This window comes from Leptidea sinapis, chromosome 22, assembly GCF_905404315.1.
Source record: "Leptidea sinapis chromosome 22, ilLepSina1.1, whole genome shotgun sequence".
NCBI lineage: Eukaryota > Metazoa > Arthropoda > Insecta > Lepidoptera > Pieridae > Leptidea > Leptidea sinapis.
Window position 1 is genome coordinate 1359579 of NC_066286.1, and position 20563 is coordinate 1380141.

The following is a 20563-nucleotide window of genomic DNA, read 5'->3' on the forward strand; positions in this document are numbered from 1 at the left end:
TCTACTTAGTAGGTATCGTTAATTAAATAATTGCAATAATTACATTTTTACAATAAACAAATTCAATAACAATTTGAAACAAACAATAGACAATAAGGAAAAGATTCCTTTTCAAAATAAGATGACATTAGAATTGTAAATTTGAGGTTAACATTGAGACAATCACAAGTTCGCTAATTAGCTGCACAAAGTAATTTCGTACGTATAACCTTAATCATGATAAGAACTACGATTTAAAGGTCGAATAAGAAAATTAAACAAACAAAATATGAAAAAAGTTTGGTAAATCCAAATTTGCAAGCAATAGTAATCATCTAGTGGGAGGCTCTTTTGCACAGGAAGCCGGCTAGATTATGAGTACCAAAACGGTGCCTTTTTCTGCCGTGAAGCAGTATTATGTCAACATTACTGTGTTTCGGTCTGAAGGGCGCCGTAGCTAGTGAAATTACTGGGCAAATGAGATATAACATCTTGTCTCAAGGTGACGAGCTCTCTTTTAGTGACGCTCAGAGTTTTTGGGTTTTTTTAAGAATCCTGAGCGTCACTGCATTGTAATGGGCAGGGCATACCAATTACCAGCAGCTGAACGTCCTGTTCGTCTCGTCCCTTATATATAAAAGAAATGTATCACATTATCAGCACCCTCAGCTGAAGATGACCACAATCCTCAGCCATGAGGAAGCGAACACAGAAAGAGACCCTAGTCCTCTTATTCTACAGAAAAATATAGCTGGATAAACATACCGCTAGTATTCCATGCTCCTTCAATCTGATATGCTGATGTGGCGACGCCAAATTTGAAGTGCGGTGGGAATGACAGTCCATGACTCACAGCTGACTTCACGAGGATACTGAAAATATATAATTATAGAGAAATTAGTAGAAGTCGGACAGGATAACTACGTAAGCAAAAAGAATCTAAGTTAACCCATAGACTTCTAATCACAAAAAATAAACTACCCCCTTTTAGATAACTTATGGCCGTTCCCAAATATACTATCTACACATAGAGATAAATTACTACCTTCTACTATCATTAATTAGCTGTCAATTATCTGAAGCTGCCCCAATATACCCGATAAGTCATTCTTATCGCCTTATATTGGGACGCGTGAATTACAATTTCCATACAAACTTCTATCGCTGGTAAGCTGTACGTCGTCCCATTGACAGACAGCGTGTACGGATAAGGTGAGTTACCGTCGATAAGTTTATTGGGATACAAAAGTCAACGATAGTTACAATTATCTCAAGTAGGAGATAGACTGAATATTGGGAACGGCCGTTAGTCAATTAATTATATTAAGGATTGGTCCCCGCTGCGCTCCAGTTAGATACCGCAAGCGTAGCCGCAAAGTGCGGCAACGAATACTACACCCAAATGGGCGTACTCGTGATACATGTTCTGTCTAGCATTGCTAAGAGTTGAAACTAAAATACCAGGTTGCGTAGTAAAACATTGTAAAAATAATACTACAAGAAACAAGAAAGACACTGGGATCACATATCATCAGTGAGTATTTTATTAATTTACAAGATTTGAAAGATGCCATTGAGTGTCAAGATGCCACGCATACAAGCATCTAAAAGTTGCCGTAAGCTCTTAGGTAGTGTATAAGCTATCCCGTTTAGGTTTATTTAGATAATTCAATTTCAAATTCAAAAAAATCTTTATTGACTGTAATACTTTATAATTTATTGAGTGCAAGGCAGAATGAAGTACATAAGTTACAATAATATTCAAATGAGTATAACAATATTTATTAACAAAATTTAGAAACATTAATCCCAACTATCTTTATCATTCAAATAATCTTTCACAATATAATAGGCCTTAGATGTAATTTATTTTTTACGATCTATTTAATTTTTTTAATAGGTAATATTTGATTATCATTTGGGAGTTTATTATAAAATATAACACAATGCACTTTAAAAGGCACAAACGGCATTTATTTTCTCAAAATGGATTCCTTTAGAATTCATTTTGATGTCATTTCTTTAATAGATTTACCAATTTTACGGAGCCTAGTAGAACGAATTGCGAGTTTATTTTTGTTTCAAGTATTGACATTATGTACATCACTATTCTTTTTAAATTGGCTTATATGTTTATGATGATATGGATATATTAGGTCAATGATACAATGAACTTGAACATTGAAAAGCGATGTTGCGACGCGGTGCAAGCAATCTATCATGGCGCTGTAACACATTCTACACTTATTTGCATACAATTCACTCGTATTCGTCGTAGCTCCTCCACGGGTCAAATGCATTGCCTACATATACTGTTTACTCTTACTAAATTTACTTTCTTACTCATTTTAATATTATCATTCATGGTTTTAATTAAATAATTACTTTTACTGTGGCTCCTTTGCACGGGATGCCGGCTAGATTATAGGTACCAAAATGGCGCCTATATCCGCCGTGAAGCAGTAATGTGTAAACATTTTTTGGGTTTCGATCTGAAGGATGCTGTAGCTAGTGAAATAACTGGGAAAATGAGACCTAACAGCTTATGTCTCAAGGTGATGAGCGCATTTGTGGTGTCGCTCAAGAATTTTGGATTTTTCTAGAATCCTGAGCATTACTTCAATAATTTGTTCTAAAATATACGCATTTTATCACTAAAATTATAATTTTGAATTAGGCTGTATGGCTATATGTAATGAATCATCTTAAATTTGGCGCGTAAAAAAAATTATGCGCGCCATTCCTCATAATTTTGATATTTTGTTTGAACGATATATTCAATACATGTTTGCTTTTTCCTCGCAAGTGTGTTGAAAAATTGCAAAAGTGTATGAAACTCGTGAGTAACTTGCTAACTAGACACTCAGCAGACTTACGCCCTCGCCTGCGGCTGGGGCTGTAACCCACGGCCTCGTGTATGATGCAAGTTAGCAACTTTTTTTTTATAAAAATAAGGGACGAGACGAGCAGGATGTTCAGTTGATGGTAATTAATACGCCCTGCCCATTACAATGCAGTGCCGCTCAAGATTATTGAAAAATCCAAAAAATCCGGTACTACAACTGCGCTCGTCACCTTGAGACATAAGATGATAAGCCTCATTTGCCCAGTAATTTCACTAGCTACGGCACCCTTTACACCGAAACACAATAATGTTTACACATTACTGCTTCACCCTAGAAATAGGCGCCGCATATATAAATTAGCTTACTTGTATCAAAATATACTATTAAAAGTTCATATTACAATATGTGTGTGAGAATTTTTTATCAAAATGTGAGACGCCGTCACAGGTGATTTAATTCGCTTCAAATATTAATTTAACAAATGCAGAAACGTTTTTATGATGCATATTATTATATATTATAGGCTGCGAGCGGAAAGAGCAGTTTGTATGTGTGTTATTAGAAAAGTATCATAAAAAATAAAAATAAATGCTCAAAGTAACTTTTCTACTCGGACAAAGTCGCGGATAAATTTAATTTCAAATATTTTTGTTCAGAATCGTATGTGACATCACTTATTGAAAGTCAAAAACTACCCATTACAAAAATGCCTCAGACCTGAGAAGAACGGACGCCTCAAACTCAGCGGGCTTTTTTTTTCATCAAAAAATATGTTTACAAAGTAATACTATACAATTAAACTTATTAATTAATAATCTGTGGTATCATTAAGAAAGTCATTTATGTTATAGTAACCTTCACCACACAAACGTTTTTTAACAATTCTTTTGAATATCGTAAAACTTTTGATTTGAACATTTTCTGGGATCTTGTTGTAAAAGCATATATATACATCGCCCACAAAAGACTTACTAACTCGACTTACGGCCGTTTTCAATAACCTATCTATCCTTAGTTTAACTTACTAGAGGTAAGACAAATCTATCCTTTTACGTTTACTTACATTTGAATAACCTATCGACATAAAACATTGAACTATAACTATATTGGACATAACTATAGATAGAGATAAGATCTTGTCATTAAACGGTGACAGCAATGTATCCGTAACTAGAGATACGTTATCGTTCCTGGTGTTAACATTATGGTTATGACAGTTTCTAGAAAATTTACTTAATATGTGCCTATGAACATGTATTACATTATTAAGAATATATTTAGAAGCAACAGTCAAGATGTTAAAAGCTAGTAACATATAAAACTATGTTCACATAATATATAGTAATATAGCTATTCATATCTTTTCACTCTCATTCATTACTTGTAGTAACACAATTGTATAAAACATGTAATAAAAGTTTATAACCCAGTTGTAATTATTTAAAATTAATTGCTAATTGGTATGATAATGGTTATCAGAAGACATGTTCATAAGAATCATTATTGAAGGAATTAAATTTTTTAAGTTAGTACTTTTGGCGTTTTAGGGAAAAATTATAAGAGTGAATTTTTACGATGCGCGCAAAACCTACACCCTGACGTTAGCTGGTCAACTATACCATTTGTATCATACTTCAGCTACCAAGCCTCTTGTAACTCATATGTCTACTGAACCACAACCAATGGAAGAGAAATAAATTAATTTAAATTTTAAACAAGTGTTAAAATAAAAAACAATAATTTCACTTTTATAAAAATAATTTTGATATTTAATTACAAGTTATTTAACTAAATTATGCGGTATAATAATATATTCATTGGTTGTATTTAACACCTTCTTTATTACAATATTGTTTTTTCTTCAAACGTAATATAATAATAGTAATATTGACACACTCTTACACAACTTATCTTGCCCCAAACTAGGCGTAGCCTGTACTATGGTGCTTAAACATACATAAATATTTATAAACATCCATGTCTCAGAAACAAACATTCATATTCATCATAATGTAAATGTTTGTACCTACTGGGATTGGAAACCGGGACCTCTAGTTCAGTAGGCAGGTTCACAAACCACTGGGCTAATAGGGGTCGTCACGAAATACCGCCAAATAGCACGAGGAAAAAGATTTTAAAGAGTTTAGTTTTAATACACCAAAAAAGAATAATTTATTTAACAACATTTCGTTTGTGTCTTTGCACGAGAAGAAAAAGGCGAATTTTGCTGAATTTTTCATGAATTATTACTTATATATTAACAATGATTCTATATTTAGTAATAATATGTTAGTAATAATAATTTTACCAGTGGGTTGCTCCTTTGGACAGAATGCCGGCTAGATTATGGATACCACAACGGCGCTTTTATCTGCCGTGAAGCAGTAATGTGTAAGCATTATTGTGTTTCGGTCTGAAGGGCGCCGTAGCTAGTGAAATTACTGAGCAAATGGGACTTAACATCTTATGTCTCAAGGATACGAGCGCAACTGTAGTGCCGCTCAGAAATTTTCGGCTTTTCAAGAATCCTGAGCAGCACTGCATTGTAATTAGCAGGGCGTATTAATTACCATTAGCTGAACATCTTGCTCGTCTCGTCCCTTATTTTCATTAAAAAAAATTGATTTATTTGGTAATTCAAAAATGGCGAGGTATTTAAATTTACATAATATTATCTTCAACCAATTCGCAAACTCGTCATGTTCCTAAGACAGAAACAGACTGCAAATATAATATACCTATAAGTTCTCTTTAAATACTTCACAATTATCCTCATATTACCTGGGAAGTAGGAACTTAAAATGCCTTCGAATTATTGTGATAATCAACACGAAGTATAGGCACAACAATACTTGGAATTCTTTGTTTTTTTTCCTTTGAAATTGAAACGGGTATAATTACAATTAATGGTATTCATTCGATGATAATTTCATTCATTTATTCGTCTTTCAATGATTATTAAGAATTAAAGTGACGAGATACAAGTTCAACTAACGGTAACATTATGAGAAAAATTGACGTGACCTTAAGTTCGGAGTGACATCGGAATTGGACGTAATTCCAGAAAAACTTTCCAAGCCACAATCATGTCGAAATTGAGTTAAGAACACAAAACTGGTCATGTGATTAACGGACTGATAAATAATGGCAGCCCTACTGTCACTCTTTAAATGACATCATGAATTAGTAGCGCAAACCACATGTATGTAACACACTAATATTGATTAAACTTTAAACACGAATTCCTTAGAATGTGATGAGTGTGGCTTGGAACGTTTTACGGGAACTACGTCCAATTGTGATCATCACTTTGAGACATTATGGCCTAAACACATGATCGGATTCGGTACGGCCGAACCATAGGACGGGGTCATCGTGGGGTTTTTTTTTATGAAAATAAGGGTCGAGACGAGCAGGACGTTCAGCTGATGGTAATTGATCCGCCCTGCCCATTACAATGCAGTGCCGCTCAGGATTCTTGAAATACCCAAAAGTTGTGAGCGGCACTACAATAGCGCTCGTCACCTTGAGACATAAGATGTCAAGTCTCTTTTGCCCAGTAATTTCAATAGCTGCGGCGCCCTTCAGACCGAAACACAGTAATGCTTACACATTACTGCTTCACGGTAGAAATAGGCGCAGTTGTGGTACCCATAATCTAGCCGGCATCCTGTGCAAAGGAGCCTCCCACTGGTCTAGTAGCAGGCTAGAAATAGAAATATATTTATTTACCATAGTACTGCTTCACGTTGTACTTCTGCAACCGGAGTCAAGAGTAGTTATAAGAATTTTTGTGGATTTGTTTATGCAAACTAATCTCAGAAACGGCTACATCGATTCGCATTCGGTTTGTAACATTGCTTCCTTTCTGCATTTGGTTCACTAATAAAAAAGTTAACTTCCGTGTGCGGTGTTTCCGGGACGATACGACATAGGTACCTTCATTAAAAGCGCGTACACCTTCCTTAAACGCTTCTGCAATTCCTCTGGTGTTGCAAGAGATTGTGGGCGGCGGTGATCACTTAACAACACGTGACCCGTACGCTCGTTTGTCCTCCTATTCCATAAAAAAAGTTAATTAAAATGAAATGCCGAAATCAATAGAAATATATTTATCTACCATATTATATACTTTAAATAGGAAGTGACAATATCATAACATATTGCAACAACACTTGGTAAACATCATGAACCTACCATAGTTCGTAAAGGTGCTATGACATGGGGAGAAGAACTGATAAGAAACTCCCAGCCGATATTATAAATCATATAACAACTTAGACTATTTAAGACAAGCGTTAATAATAAAAAAAAGGGTGTGTGTGCTACAGAATCGGTGACACTAAGTTTTACTTCTTTCGCCTAACGAGGCAAAAATCATTAAAATGATTTATTCCTCGTGCTATTCTACGTTTTTAGAAAGAAAAATTTTGTAAAAATCTTGCAAAGATGGCTTTGACAGTTAATTATTAAATAATAAACATGGCTGTATGGGCTTGAACTCTTTGCCTGCCCTAATAATGGACGAAGACACAAAAAAAAACGAATGTCGCTAACGTCAGAAAATTTTACTAACCAACTTCACCCTGTTACTTTTGTGTTATTGTGATGCGCGCGCATCTTTAAATTTCAATCTCATCATGTTTTCATAACGCGCCTAAAGAAGTATAACTTTAAAAATCCAAATGCAGAGGGCATTCCACTCCACGAAAGGCAAGTTTCAAATCTCTGGGCTTTATGGTACTGGAGTGATGACCTAATACATAGAAAGAAATCTGTAACATATTGTATATTATCGTATTGTATAGTATATTTTTATAACATAGTATTGCTAGAATTCAATGATTGAATCGAATTAGTTTGCAGTTTTGCGATTCTTGCTAAAATAAATCTTGTGTTGTTTTTTTTGCTATAAAATTTAGGGCGATTGGCTCAAATTTCGCAAGTAAGCTAAAAATCATTTGGAATACTTTGAAAACATTATATACTAGCAAACGCCTATGATTTTGTCCGCACAGATCGGTGCATTGGAAAATAAGGGACAAGACGAGGAGGACGTTCAGCTGATGGTAATTGATACGTCCGACTCATTACAATGCAGTGCCGCACAGGATTCTTGAAAAACCCAAAATTTCTGAGCGGCACTACAACTGCGCTCGTCACCTTGAGACATAAATGTTTATGATGAGATGTTAAATCTCATTTGCCCAGTAATTTCACTAGCAATGTTACCATTCAGACCGAAACACAGTAATGTTTACACATTATTGCTTCACAGCAGAAATAGGCGCCGTTGTCGTACCCATAATCTAGCCGGCTTCCTGTGCAAAGGAGCCTCCCACTGGTAAAGTTTTGCATTCTTGTGAACATGATGTATCAATAATTGATTTAACAAGACTCCTTGGGACACCACAGAAGGGTTCAGGGTCACCTTTTTCTGTCTTGCTGTATCATTTAGAGACTTACTTTACTTTTTATACACTAGTATATTGTAAGGTTATGCGCCTGACATTCTCAAAATAACAATAACTAGAATTTGATTAATTAATTAGATTGTATAAAAATACGCAATTATATTTATTTATTTCATTTATACAGGATACAAACGGTCACAATTCAAAAAGTTTACACTATTTTATTTAATGAAGACCTATAGTTCCATAAAATAATTTTAAAACTACTTAATACTTATAATGTGAGTGCTGTGTTTTAAATAAAATAATATGTTTTTAAATGCAAATAAACTGATAAAATATAAAACCTATACCTAACCAAAGCTTAATATATTACAATATGAAAATAAAACAGAATTATATTTATACTTTTTAGTGCATATTATATCTATTGTTTTGGATTAGTATTTTTGAAGTCAGTTGTTTTTTTGTTAATTTTATTTAATTTTTTGTGAATCTGTACTACACTAACTGATAATTTGTCTAAATATGCGTAGATCTGCTAAATTTTGCAATGCAGCAATGAACGTAAGTGCTTTTACAGTATGTTGTTAAGGAGTTCTTACTTGACTATAACGACGTGACGGTAGGTGACTCAAATATCCGGATAGCATATAAAAGATTCGACCTTACGTATCGTTAATTTGCTCCTAATTATTGAAGAGATCCGTTACTTTGTCATGGATCCCATAATCACAACCTAACAAAACTCTCACCAAACTATATTTGAAGTATAATATTCTGTATGCTGTATAGACACAAAATGCTTACGATTTTACTATGGACATTTTAATCAGGGCTCCCGATACGTTTTATTAGTCTACAAAAAGACTGCCGCACGGGTCACCTGGTGTTAAGTGATCTCCTCTGCCCACCAGAGCAATCACAGAAGCGTTGCCGGCCTTTGAGGAAGGTGTACGGGCTTTTTTTAAAGTTACCCATGTTGAAGCTCATTCAACAGCTTTGTAGTACGTGGAAGAAAGTTTATTGATTGTAGCTAGTGAAATTACTGGGCAAATGATACTTAACATCTTATGTCTCAACGTAACGAGCGCAATTGTGGTGCTGCTCAGAATTTTTGGGTTTTTCAAGAATCCTAAGCGGAATACTGCATTGTAGTGGGTAGGGCGTATCAATTACAATCAGCTGAACGTCCTGCTAGTCTCGTCCCTTATTTCCATAAAGAAAAAAAAAGTCATAAATAAAATAACTATTCTCTCTTCTTAGAGCGATAAAAATATCACCACCAGTTTAGAAGCAAATTTAAAGTTGAAACGGCTTCATTACAATCATTTTTATTACATGATATATTACGTTTTATAAAATTTTAAAACGTTTGTATTGAACATTACATATCTGTCCCTAACGTATATTCTTTTTAACCGACTTCAAAAAAGGAGGAGGTTCTCAATTCGTCGGTATATTTTTTATGTTTGTTACCGCAAAACTTTCGACTGAGTAAACCGGGTAAATTTTGATAACCTTAAAGCTGGTGCTTCCCGTGTGGTCCCATTGTAATTTGGTCCAATTCTGACAATGGCATCCATGAGAAAACCATGAAAGTCTTAAATTTGCTATACATACGTATAGCAAAGTGGATTATATTGTTATGTTAAATTTACGAATAACTCAATATCGCACCAACCGATTTCGATTTTTTTTTTTTTATTGGAAAGGATATACTTCAAAGGTAGTTTGGTGAGAGTTTGGTTAGGTTCTGACTACGGAATCAATGACAAAATAACGGAACTCTCCAATTCTTAGGAGCAAACTAACGATGCTCGGCCGAATCTTTTTTATGCTATCCGGATATTTAAGTCATCTACCATAACATAGTTATAGTCAAGTAATTGTCGTATTCGAATATGATGATCAACTCCATAACGACTCACAGTAAGGGTGCGATCTGTGGCAGAATTTCTAACTGTCTGTAATCAAATTGCAAAGCGCTTACGTTCATTGCTGCAATGAAAAATTTAGTATATCTACAAATTGTTAGTTAGTGTTCTTCAAATTCACTAAAAATCAAAATTTAAAAATATTTTTAACAAAAATAACAATAATCGTAAATATAATTAGATTAATTAATTACATTGTATTAAAATACGCAATAATTTTTATACTTTTTAGTGCATATTGTATCTATTGTTTTTGAAGTCGGTTGATTTTCTGTTATTTTTTTTTTATTAAATCTCCCATCTAACGTTGCAAACCTTTACCAACAAAATTGCCAACCAAAGATGAGGCCTGAAGAAGATCAGCCTTAAGTGTTCGCATCACAGTCTTATATTTTACTTGATATATGCAAAACATCATGCATTTCATTGTTAAGTGAATGATTTTTAATTATTGAAAATGAGTTGTTAATAAACAATTAACAAGTAATGCTTATATCATTTGTTTGTGATTCAAAATGCTAGCATAAACAATGTTTATTTATTTACGGTGTGTGTGAATTGATGCATATACTGTACTCAATAACTCTTGCGTTTTTATTGATTAGTATACATTTATTTGACATACTCGTGTGACTTACAAAGTGAAAAATAATAAATTGAGAATTTGACGTTTGACGTTTAAGGTTTTGATCATTTATACGTCTAGATAATAACACCATTATCAGAGGCTCCTTTGCACAGGATGGCGGCTAGATTGTGGGTACCACAACGGCGCCTATTTCTGCCGTGTAGCAGTAATATGTGAACATTACTGTGTTCCGGTCTGAAGGGCGCCGTTACTAGTGAAATTACTGGGCAAATGAGGCTTAACACCCTACGTCTCAAGGAGACGAACACAATTGTAGTGCCACTCATAATTTTTGGGTTTTTCAATAATCCTGATCGGCACTACAATGCTATGGACAGGGCGTATCAATTACCATCGGCTGAACGTCCTGCTCGTCTCATCCCTTATTTCCATAAATAAATATTGACGTGCTCTTACAAATTATCTTGCCCCAAACTAGGCATAGCCTGTACTATGGGTGCAAGACAACGATATATTTAATACAATATACTTACTTAAACATACATATAAAACATTCATATTCATCATATAAATAATTGCACCAACCGGGATTAGAACGCGGGACCTCTAGCTCAGTAGGCAGCGTCACCAACCACTGGGCTATAGGGGTCGTCAATATGTCTAGATATAGACTGTGACAGTTGTGAAAACGTCGAAAAACATTGAGTTTATAACGAACCTCTACTTTGAGCAATTCACTCACACTAACACAAAGTGTCATACAAATCGCGAGTGTAAGACGTAGCTTGTCACGCACACTAAACTAATATTCCTGGCCTGTTTTTATCGGTTGTCTAGCAAGAATAGCATCTAGACGTATAAATTATTTAAGGTTTGAGTTATTATGATAAACCTAAATTTTGAGTTTCGTACCACTTCTTCTTATTAAACCTCAACCTTTTTCGAAGTTCGAATGGTAAGTAAAAACTTTTGACATTAATTGAAAGTGTAATTTTCTTGACATAGATGAATAAAGTAATTCTGATATGATTTGAATGAAAATTATTTATAAGTATCGAATGAATTAGTTATTTGGTTTCTTTTTTACTGTCGGGACGAGACGAGCAGGACGGTCTGCTGATGGTAACTAATTCGCCCTGCCCATTACAATGCAGTACCGCTCAGGATTCATGAGAAACCCAAAAATTCTAAGCGGCACTAAAATTGCGCTCGTCACCTTGATACATACGATGTTAAGTCTCATTTGCCCAGTAATTTCACTAGCTGCGGCGCTGCGACCGAAACACTATAATGCTTACACATTACTGCTTCACGGCAGTATAATCTAGCCGGCATCCTGTGCAAAGGAGCCTCCCACTGGTAGAGCAATAAATCATGTGTAACCTAAATTACATTATTTTGAATTAGTCCTTATATTTGAGGCAGTCCTTAAGATTCCCCTTGTTATTATGTTTCATGAAGTATTAATAGCATTATTTCCGTCTTAAGCTTGCTAAACTTACATAATTATTAATATTCGGTTTAGTACTCTTTACAGCAATATACAATCGTTCACATACATACATACATACACACACCCACACACACACAGCATATTAAGTTTAGATTACAAATAAATCAATTTTTAGTATGTTATTATTGTTGATAGATTTGTTTCCCTTAGTTAATTAACTTGTTTATTATTACACGTTATTATTATGTTTTTGCTATTGAAGAGCGAGGCTTCCTACTACAGGCAACTCTTTGCTTAAAAGGAGACCCCAACACTGATTGTAGTTTGTTGTAATAAATAAATATTTGTATTTTGTATTTATATACACATATCATAAATATCACAGTATGAATGCTTGTTGCAATGACGTATAAACGACTGAATGGATTTTAATGAAATTTGAAACGATTATTATTGGCGGGAATTATACATTATAATATGAATATTTATTAATATATTCTCAAAGCGAATATTATTTATAATATAATAATAGATAATAAATATAATAGGTACCTACTATCAAAAGTATATTACTACCAAAACTACAGTAATATTTAATTTGCTCCCTTAAATTATATATAATCACTAGCTGATCCAGCAAACTTTGTAGTGCCTATATTAAAATCGCGATACAAAAGTAACTGTTGACCGTAGATTGATGAATATTTGAAGTTGTATGTATTTTTTAAAGCTGACTCATAATCAAACAAATTTAAAAAAAAATGTAAAAATATTTAAAAAAAAATTACGTGTGGTAAAAACCCTTAACATTTAGGGGGATGAAAAATAGATGTTGTCCGATTCTCAGACCTACCCAATATGCACTCAAAATTTCATGTGAATCAGTCAAGCCTCTCGGTGGATTGCAAAGTTTAACACCATGGCACGAGAATTTTATATATTAGAGATTAATTGGAATAAATTTAAAATAATCAAAATGCTATACGAAACTGTTATGCTTAATAATAATAATAATATGTAAAATACTTAATTAATTTTAAAATATTTAATATAATTAACTGTATTACCTTGCACGTACACAAACTTCAATTTTTTTTTTATTATTTCGAAATTAAAATTTACCATAGACAAATAATAATTAAAAAAAATCCTCACCAAAACACGACTAACAACTTCGCGATCATTGTCAGAACTACACTTCATACAAATATTTCAGTTTCTAATGTACAGCAAGTTGCGCCTGCGCAAACAATATTAATGTCACATTAACTTAATCTATAACGTATTTAACTAATTGTGAATCACTATACAGCGTGAATATTTTCAGGCGTCCATTTTCTATTTTATCAACTGACGTCAAAGATGGCGGGGCTTTCATTATACCTGTATAATATATATAATATTATGCTTTATATTAACTTCATCTTTATGTTCAAATTCAAATATTTTTATTCAAAATAGGATTTAAAATCACTTATTGAACGTCGTACAATAAACATTTATAATAAAAGAGCCTGAGGGTGTTCGCTTTATTCCCAGTCCGTGGTGTCATTAAGAAAATCGTTTATGCTATATTAGCCTTTCCCACACAAACGTTTTTTAACAATTCTTTTAAATTTCGTAACACATTTGTTTTGTACATTTTCTGGGATCATATTGTAGAAGCATATACATCGCCCAACAAAAGACTTACTAACTCGACCCAACCGAGTAGTAGGCATAAAAAGTTTATGTTTGTTCCTCGTGTTAACATTATGAATGTCACAGTTTCTAGAGAATTCCTCAATGTGCTTATGAATACATACAGAACATTATCAAAAATGTATTGAGAAGCAACAGTCAAAATGTTTATTTCTTTTAATTTTTCTCTTAATGATTCTCTAGGACCTAGATTCTCTTCTGCAGCACAAAGATGGAATTAATATCGGCCGCACTGCCCCATAACAATATACCATAGGACATAATACTATGAAAATAACTAAAGTATACTAATCTCGCCGTATCTATGTCAGTTAACCATCCAATTTTCTTAAAATATTCGCGAATCCTTCAATATATGTAACGGATTTAATTGAAATATTTTTTTATGAAAATAAAGGACGAGACGAGCAGGACGTTCAGCCCTGCTCAATACAATGCAGTTCCACGCAAGATTCTTGAAAAAACACCAAAAATTCTGAACGGCACTACAACTGCGCCCGTCACCTTGAGACCTAAGATGTTAAGTCTCATTTGCCCAGTAATTTTACTACCTACGGCGCCCTTCAGACTGTAACACAGTTATTCTAACACATTACTGCTTCACGGCAGAAATAGGCGCCGTTGTGGTACCCATAATCTAGCCGCCTTCTGTGCAAAGGAGCCTCCCACTGGTTATATATTAAATTATGGCGAGATAATGAACAAATGGTCAAATTGTAAGTAAAGGCATTAAGTGAACAGGCATCGTCATGCTCGCCTAATGTCACTGCTTGTGGCGGCGACGTGAGGTGGGTCGTTCTCTTCTCTAAAATATGGTTGAGGGTGACGATGGCTGGTCCATGCGTCATGCTCGTAAACGGCCGCTACTTGTGGTGGCTGCATGATCCTCTCACCGGGAAGTCTGCTTCATGTTTTCTTATTTATTTTATTTTATATTTATTTATATTGTAGCTAACAAAATTCTCGCAAAAAACATTTATTTATTTACGATATGTGTGGATTGACGCATCTCTACTGTATACAATAACTCTTGATTTTACTTAATTAATAAAATCGTGTAAGGAACTGTTTATTAAACTTTTAAGTTTGTTCTATTTTCTGGTGTGATATATTTTTTGTAATGTAATGTTTGATTGTATGTTTAGTTTTAGTTTGATTTGATTGTTGTTTGCTGTGTTTGTTTGTAACTGTCGCATTAGGCTATTGCTATGTGTGTAAAATAAATAAATAAATAGTATTTTTGTTGAGTCGAGTTGAGATATTGTTACTGAAATGATTTGTTAAGAAATGATAATGTTGATTTAAGAGTTTCTTCTCACTTCTTCACATTAAAGCTCAACCCTTTCGAAGTGGCCTGACTTACATGAGTCAAGTGATTTTGATTACATTTAAGTTTATTTTAGTACCTTTTTTTGTTTTTTTTTATGGAGTAGGAGGACAAACGAGCGTACGGGTCACATGGTGTTAAGTGATCACCGTCGCCCACATTCTCTTGCAACACCAGAAGAATCACAAGAGCGTTGCCGGCCTTTAAGGAAGGTGTACGCGCTTTTTTTGAAGGTACCCATGTCGTATCGTCCCGGAAACACCGCAAGGAAACTCATTCCACAGCTTTGTAGTACGTGGAAGAAAGCTCCTTGAAAACCGTACCGTGGAGGACCGCCACACATCCAGATGGTGGGGATGATATCCTACCTTGTGGCGTGTCGTGCGAAGGTGGAATTCGGCGGCAGGAATCAGGTTAAACAGCTCTTTGGAACACATGTACCTATTAAACAATACATAAAGTATTTTTGAACCAAAAGTTTACAAATCCATTTCTTTTTATATGGTTTGTGTATCAATCGATATATTAGTAAATATCTTATATATTTAAATACTTTACAAAACGATTTTGTAAAACGATGAAAATGTAAATCTTGATTTAAAAGAGTGGCAATGATTTTCTTGCAACTTCTTCTCATTAGCTCAACGCTTTACGAAGTAGCAGTAGAGTCAATAAGAAAAAATATTTTTTTTTTACATTCATAATTGTTATTTCCGTTATCTACATGAATAAAGTGATTTTGATTTGATTTCGACCAAACTTTTTTTTTCTCAAGATAACATAAAAATATGGTTATTATAATGTTGCCCCACTTGTATAAGAATCTAGCCTTAAGGCGACACTAAATGCCGGCGACCTTGAGCGATATGAGTTCACGGCTCCTATGTAACAAAGCCAATATTTTCAATATTCTTGGGTCGAAAATGTAACATTTTAACAGGCGCAAACTGCTTAATTGCTTACAATCCTCAGTATTGATTACTAATCTGAATAAATGTACCTACATAAAAAAGTAAAATCTATAAGAACAATTTTCATGATGGTAGTATACTAAACAAATGCATTAAGTCAAAAAAAAACTTGTTTAACTGCAAAGGAAACTGGTAGTTCATAATAGCTCTGGAATGCTAACTTTAACCAACAATAAGCATTAGCAACCAACAAGTAATACTAAAGGGTTATGTGTAGCAGGATAAAGTAGTGTTCATAGCTCCAAATCCTATATTTTCACCACAAAACTTGTCTAAAAACATCTTGTTTGCATGTTTTCTGTTTACCCTTCGCCTTAACTTAGCTTAATAAGTTATTCTACTTTAACTTAAAGCTAAATAAACTAAACTAAGCTGTCCCTATTAAAGGGTCGCTTTCTTCATGTGTCGTTTAAAATATCACAATTTTTGTACTGGTGTAAGGCAAATTTTTAAACTGGTATTGAAAATTTTATCATTTTGAACAAAGGTTCGTCCCTGTTTTTCGAACATATTCTGACAACACTGAGGCATAATAATCTATGTAACCTTTCATGCAAACGTCGTCATTTTAAAATGTTTCTATTGATTTATAAAAATATAAAACCAAACATGCCTTGAAACCATTTCCGTTGCTCAAAAGTACAACATGTATAGAAGAAAAGCAATTAAAGTTATCAGAAAGACTGTTTTGGGTAAACTATATCGATATTTTGATACAATACACATTATTTGATCTGTTTCATGCAAACATCATCATTTTATAATGGTCCTATTGATTTAAACAAACACAAAACAACACAATCAGTATCAGTAACAGTCGTTGCTCAAAAGAACACCATGTGTAGAAGAAAAGCAATTAAAGTTATCAGAAAGACTGTTTGGGGTAAATTATATCGATATTTTTATTTACACATTATTTGATCTATTTCATGCAAACATCATTTTAAAATGATCCTATTGATTTATACAAACACAAAACAACACAATCAGTTTCAGTAACAGTCATTGCTCAAAAGAACACCATGTATAGAAAAATAATAATTTAAGTTATCAGAAAGATTGTTTGGGGTAAGCTATATCGATATTTTTAATAGAATACACATTATTCGATCTAGTTCATGCAAATGTCGTCATTTTAAAATGATCCTATTGATTTAAATAAACACAAAACCAAATACACTCTCACAGAAGTACACCATGTATAGAAGAAAAGCAATTTAAGTGATCAGAAAGACGGTTTTGGGTAAACTATATTGATATTTTTGATAAAATACGCATTATTTGATCTGTTTCATGCAAATATCATCATTTTAAAATGATTCTATTGATTTATACAAACACAAAACCAAATGAACAACATACCTACGTCTTGCCTTACATGACTTGAAACCATTTTCGTTGCTCAAAAGAAATATAATAATATCTAGAAGAAAAGCAATTAAAGTTATCAGATAGCAAAATGCAAACATCATAATTTTGAAATGATCCAATTGATTTATAAATCAAATGCACAGCATACCTAGTCCTTAATGCCATGAAACCATCTTCGCTTCTCAAAAGTACACCATGTCTATATCAGAAAGACTGTTTTGAGTAATTTATGTCTATATTTTAAATGCATTTTATGTATTCTGAGTATCATACAAAATGATCCATCTGGAGTTTAGAACAGGGCACAAATGATGGTGGGTCAATTATGATCAGTGATCAAATTTCTTCTATTGAGATCCTTCACTTTAGCACACTTACAGAAAGTGCCATACAAATCGCGAGTGTAAGACGTTGCTTGTCACGAACACTAAACTTATATTCCTGGCCTGTTTTTATCGGTTTCCTAAGAGCAAGAGACTGTATCTAGAATTATAAGTTATCTAAACATAATGGGTTATGCATGTAATACAATAGGTATCTATATAAAAATTATATATTAATATTCGAACTCTAATTCATAAATTTTTATTCAAAATAGGACCTTTTAAATCAATTATTGGACGTCACAATCTACCAACCGTTCGAAAATATAAGCCGACGATAAAATCAGACCCGAGAAGAACAAGAAGAAAATTTTATCACTTAAAATTACTAATTTAATTAATTAAGAACTTAAAATTACTAATTTAATAGCCTGAGGGCGGTCGCTTCATTCTTAATCTGTAGTATCATTAACAAAGTCATTTATGTTATAGTTGTCTTTACCACATAGGAGTCGTTTTTATGACAAAAAAGGACGAGACGAATATGACGTTCAGTTGTTGGTTATTGATAGGCCCTGTCCATTACAATGTAGATTCACTCAGGATTCTGATCGGCACCACATAACACAACCATTATTTTATCAAATTAATGTATTGTCATCGGTCCTCGATAAATCTACGAAGTTTGAACGAAATCTGGCCGTTTAAAGTGGGACAAAATCGCACGCAAAAGAGGCGATTACAAACACTCCTGATGACTAGAGACTGCCAAGCTTTTTTGAAGTCATTTGAAAAGTAAGACAGCATTCTGTTACATTAGTATCATCCATTAGTAATAACTGATTCCTAACTATACAGGAAATAACTCAATTAATCAACTACATTGTATATTGATATTATTAACATGGTAATGTCTAGTCGTTCACACAAACATGGGAATTATTTGCATTTGATTGAGTTAGGTTAATTGTCTTTGTTTCTATGCGATTTGACAGGATTCCTGCTAGGTTTTTTTATGACACTAAAGTACGACAAGAGAAAAGGTAATTAATACGCCCTGCTCATTACAATCTTATCAATTGTAGTGCCACTCAGGATTCTTGAAAAACCCAAAAATTCTGAGCGGCAGTAAAATTGCGCTCGTCACCTTAAGACATAAGATTTTTAGTCTAGTTTGCCCATTACTAACAGTAATTTCACTAGCTACGGCGCCCTTCAGACCGAAAAAGGCGCCGTTGAGGTACCCATAATCTGCTCGGCATCCTGTGCAAAGGAGCCTCCTACTAGTAAATACTCTTAGTCGACTCTTACGACACCCTTAATTTTTTTAAGCCCCCGGAGCACAAATTCAATTTGTATATTTATTCCTAGAAGAATCACTTAAATTTAAAATAACAAATTGTTTCGATTTGAAAGAGCGACATATTAAGTCAATTTCACTAATATGCAATTATTGGGGTTGAGCAGGTTATCAACTGTAAAATAGATCCTGTAGATGGAGCCACAACCTGAGAGTTGAACAAGACATACCGACATGTACTATCGATGCGTCACTCGGATGTTTGGCTCAGTTGGTAAGAACCGTTCGAACGGAATCCGAGAAGTGCGAGTTCCAGTACCGCATCGTACATAAATGTTGGTGCAAATTAAATCTGTTTATTTAATCCCAGAAGTGAGGGGTATCACTTTAAAATAGCAATCTGTGACGAATAAATTCTCAATAATTATTTAAATATAAAATTACTTAAGTTGTCATTATTCATGGCTTTTCAATGAGCAATCAAAGAAATACAGTCAATAATTCAATCTGTCACGAAACTGAATTCGTAATTAGATGTAAACTGTCAGAAGCCGGAAAGGCCACGACATTGAGACGGTTTCGTGGTCATCAAGAAGGCTGTTGGGACTTTCCTGCAAGAGCTGCATTGCTGGTGATACTACAGGGGGTACTATATAGGGGGTATTCAAGACATGAATATATTCTATTTTTTAAAGTTCTTAATAAGTACTTCCTTTTGGCGCGTAAGGGAAAAAATATCAAAATGAATTTTAACGACGCGGGCATATACCATCACGCCAATTTGACACCCTGACGTTAGCTGGTCAAGAAGACAATTTGTACGAAGAATATATTTTTAAGGAATTTTGTTTTATTTATACATTATAGCTTTAAGGGTAAATGGATACACTTTTATAATAAAGTCCCAGCCACTATTCAGGCATTATGTATAAATAAATTTAAATGTTTTATTAAAAAATGGCTCTGTCGTAAGTACTACTACTACTCCACAGCTGATTATCTAAGTGATCGGACAGCCTAGGACTTGATTATGATAATTTTATAGCAATAACAATGACAGTACAATATTATATATTTTATTAAAAAGAGCGCAAACAAATAAGAAATCTGGGAGAGATTCTTGCGCCGTTTCTTCTCTCTCAGAGCGCCATTTGTTTCCGAAGCGGTAGTAGTATCTAATATATTAGAAATGACATCAAAAGAAATCGAAAGGAATGAATTTTGAGAAAATAAATGTAGTTTATGCCTTTTGTTACGTTAAAGAAGAATAATCGGTAATAAGAAGAATAACGGTACTTGATCGCCATTCGAAGACTTCACGGCCCCAACGGCCATCTGTCCGTCGAACTATG

The 20563-nt window shown here is 33.8% G+C and overlaps 1 protein-coding gene across 1 annotated transcript in view; it reads right to left on the bottom strand.

The window, feature by feature from the left end:
- Positions 1-13461, bottom strand: part of LOC126970988 (myrosinase 1-like) — a 30947-nt gene extending 17486 nt beyond the window's left edge. The window contains exons 1-2 of the mRNA XM_050817155.1: positions 13374-13461; positions 745-851 (exon numbers count right to left, since the gene is read on the bottom strand). Coding sequence (XP_050673112.1) covers positions 745-851; positions 13374-13402 — 136 coding nt within the window. The 5' untranslated portion in view covers positions 13403-13461. The remainder of the gene's footprint in view (positions 1-744; positions 852-13373) is intronic.
- Between the last annotated feature and the right edge of the window lie 7102 nt (positions 13462-20563).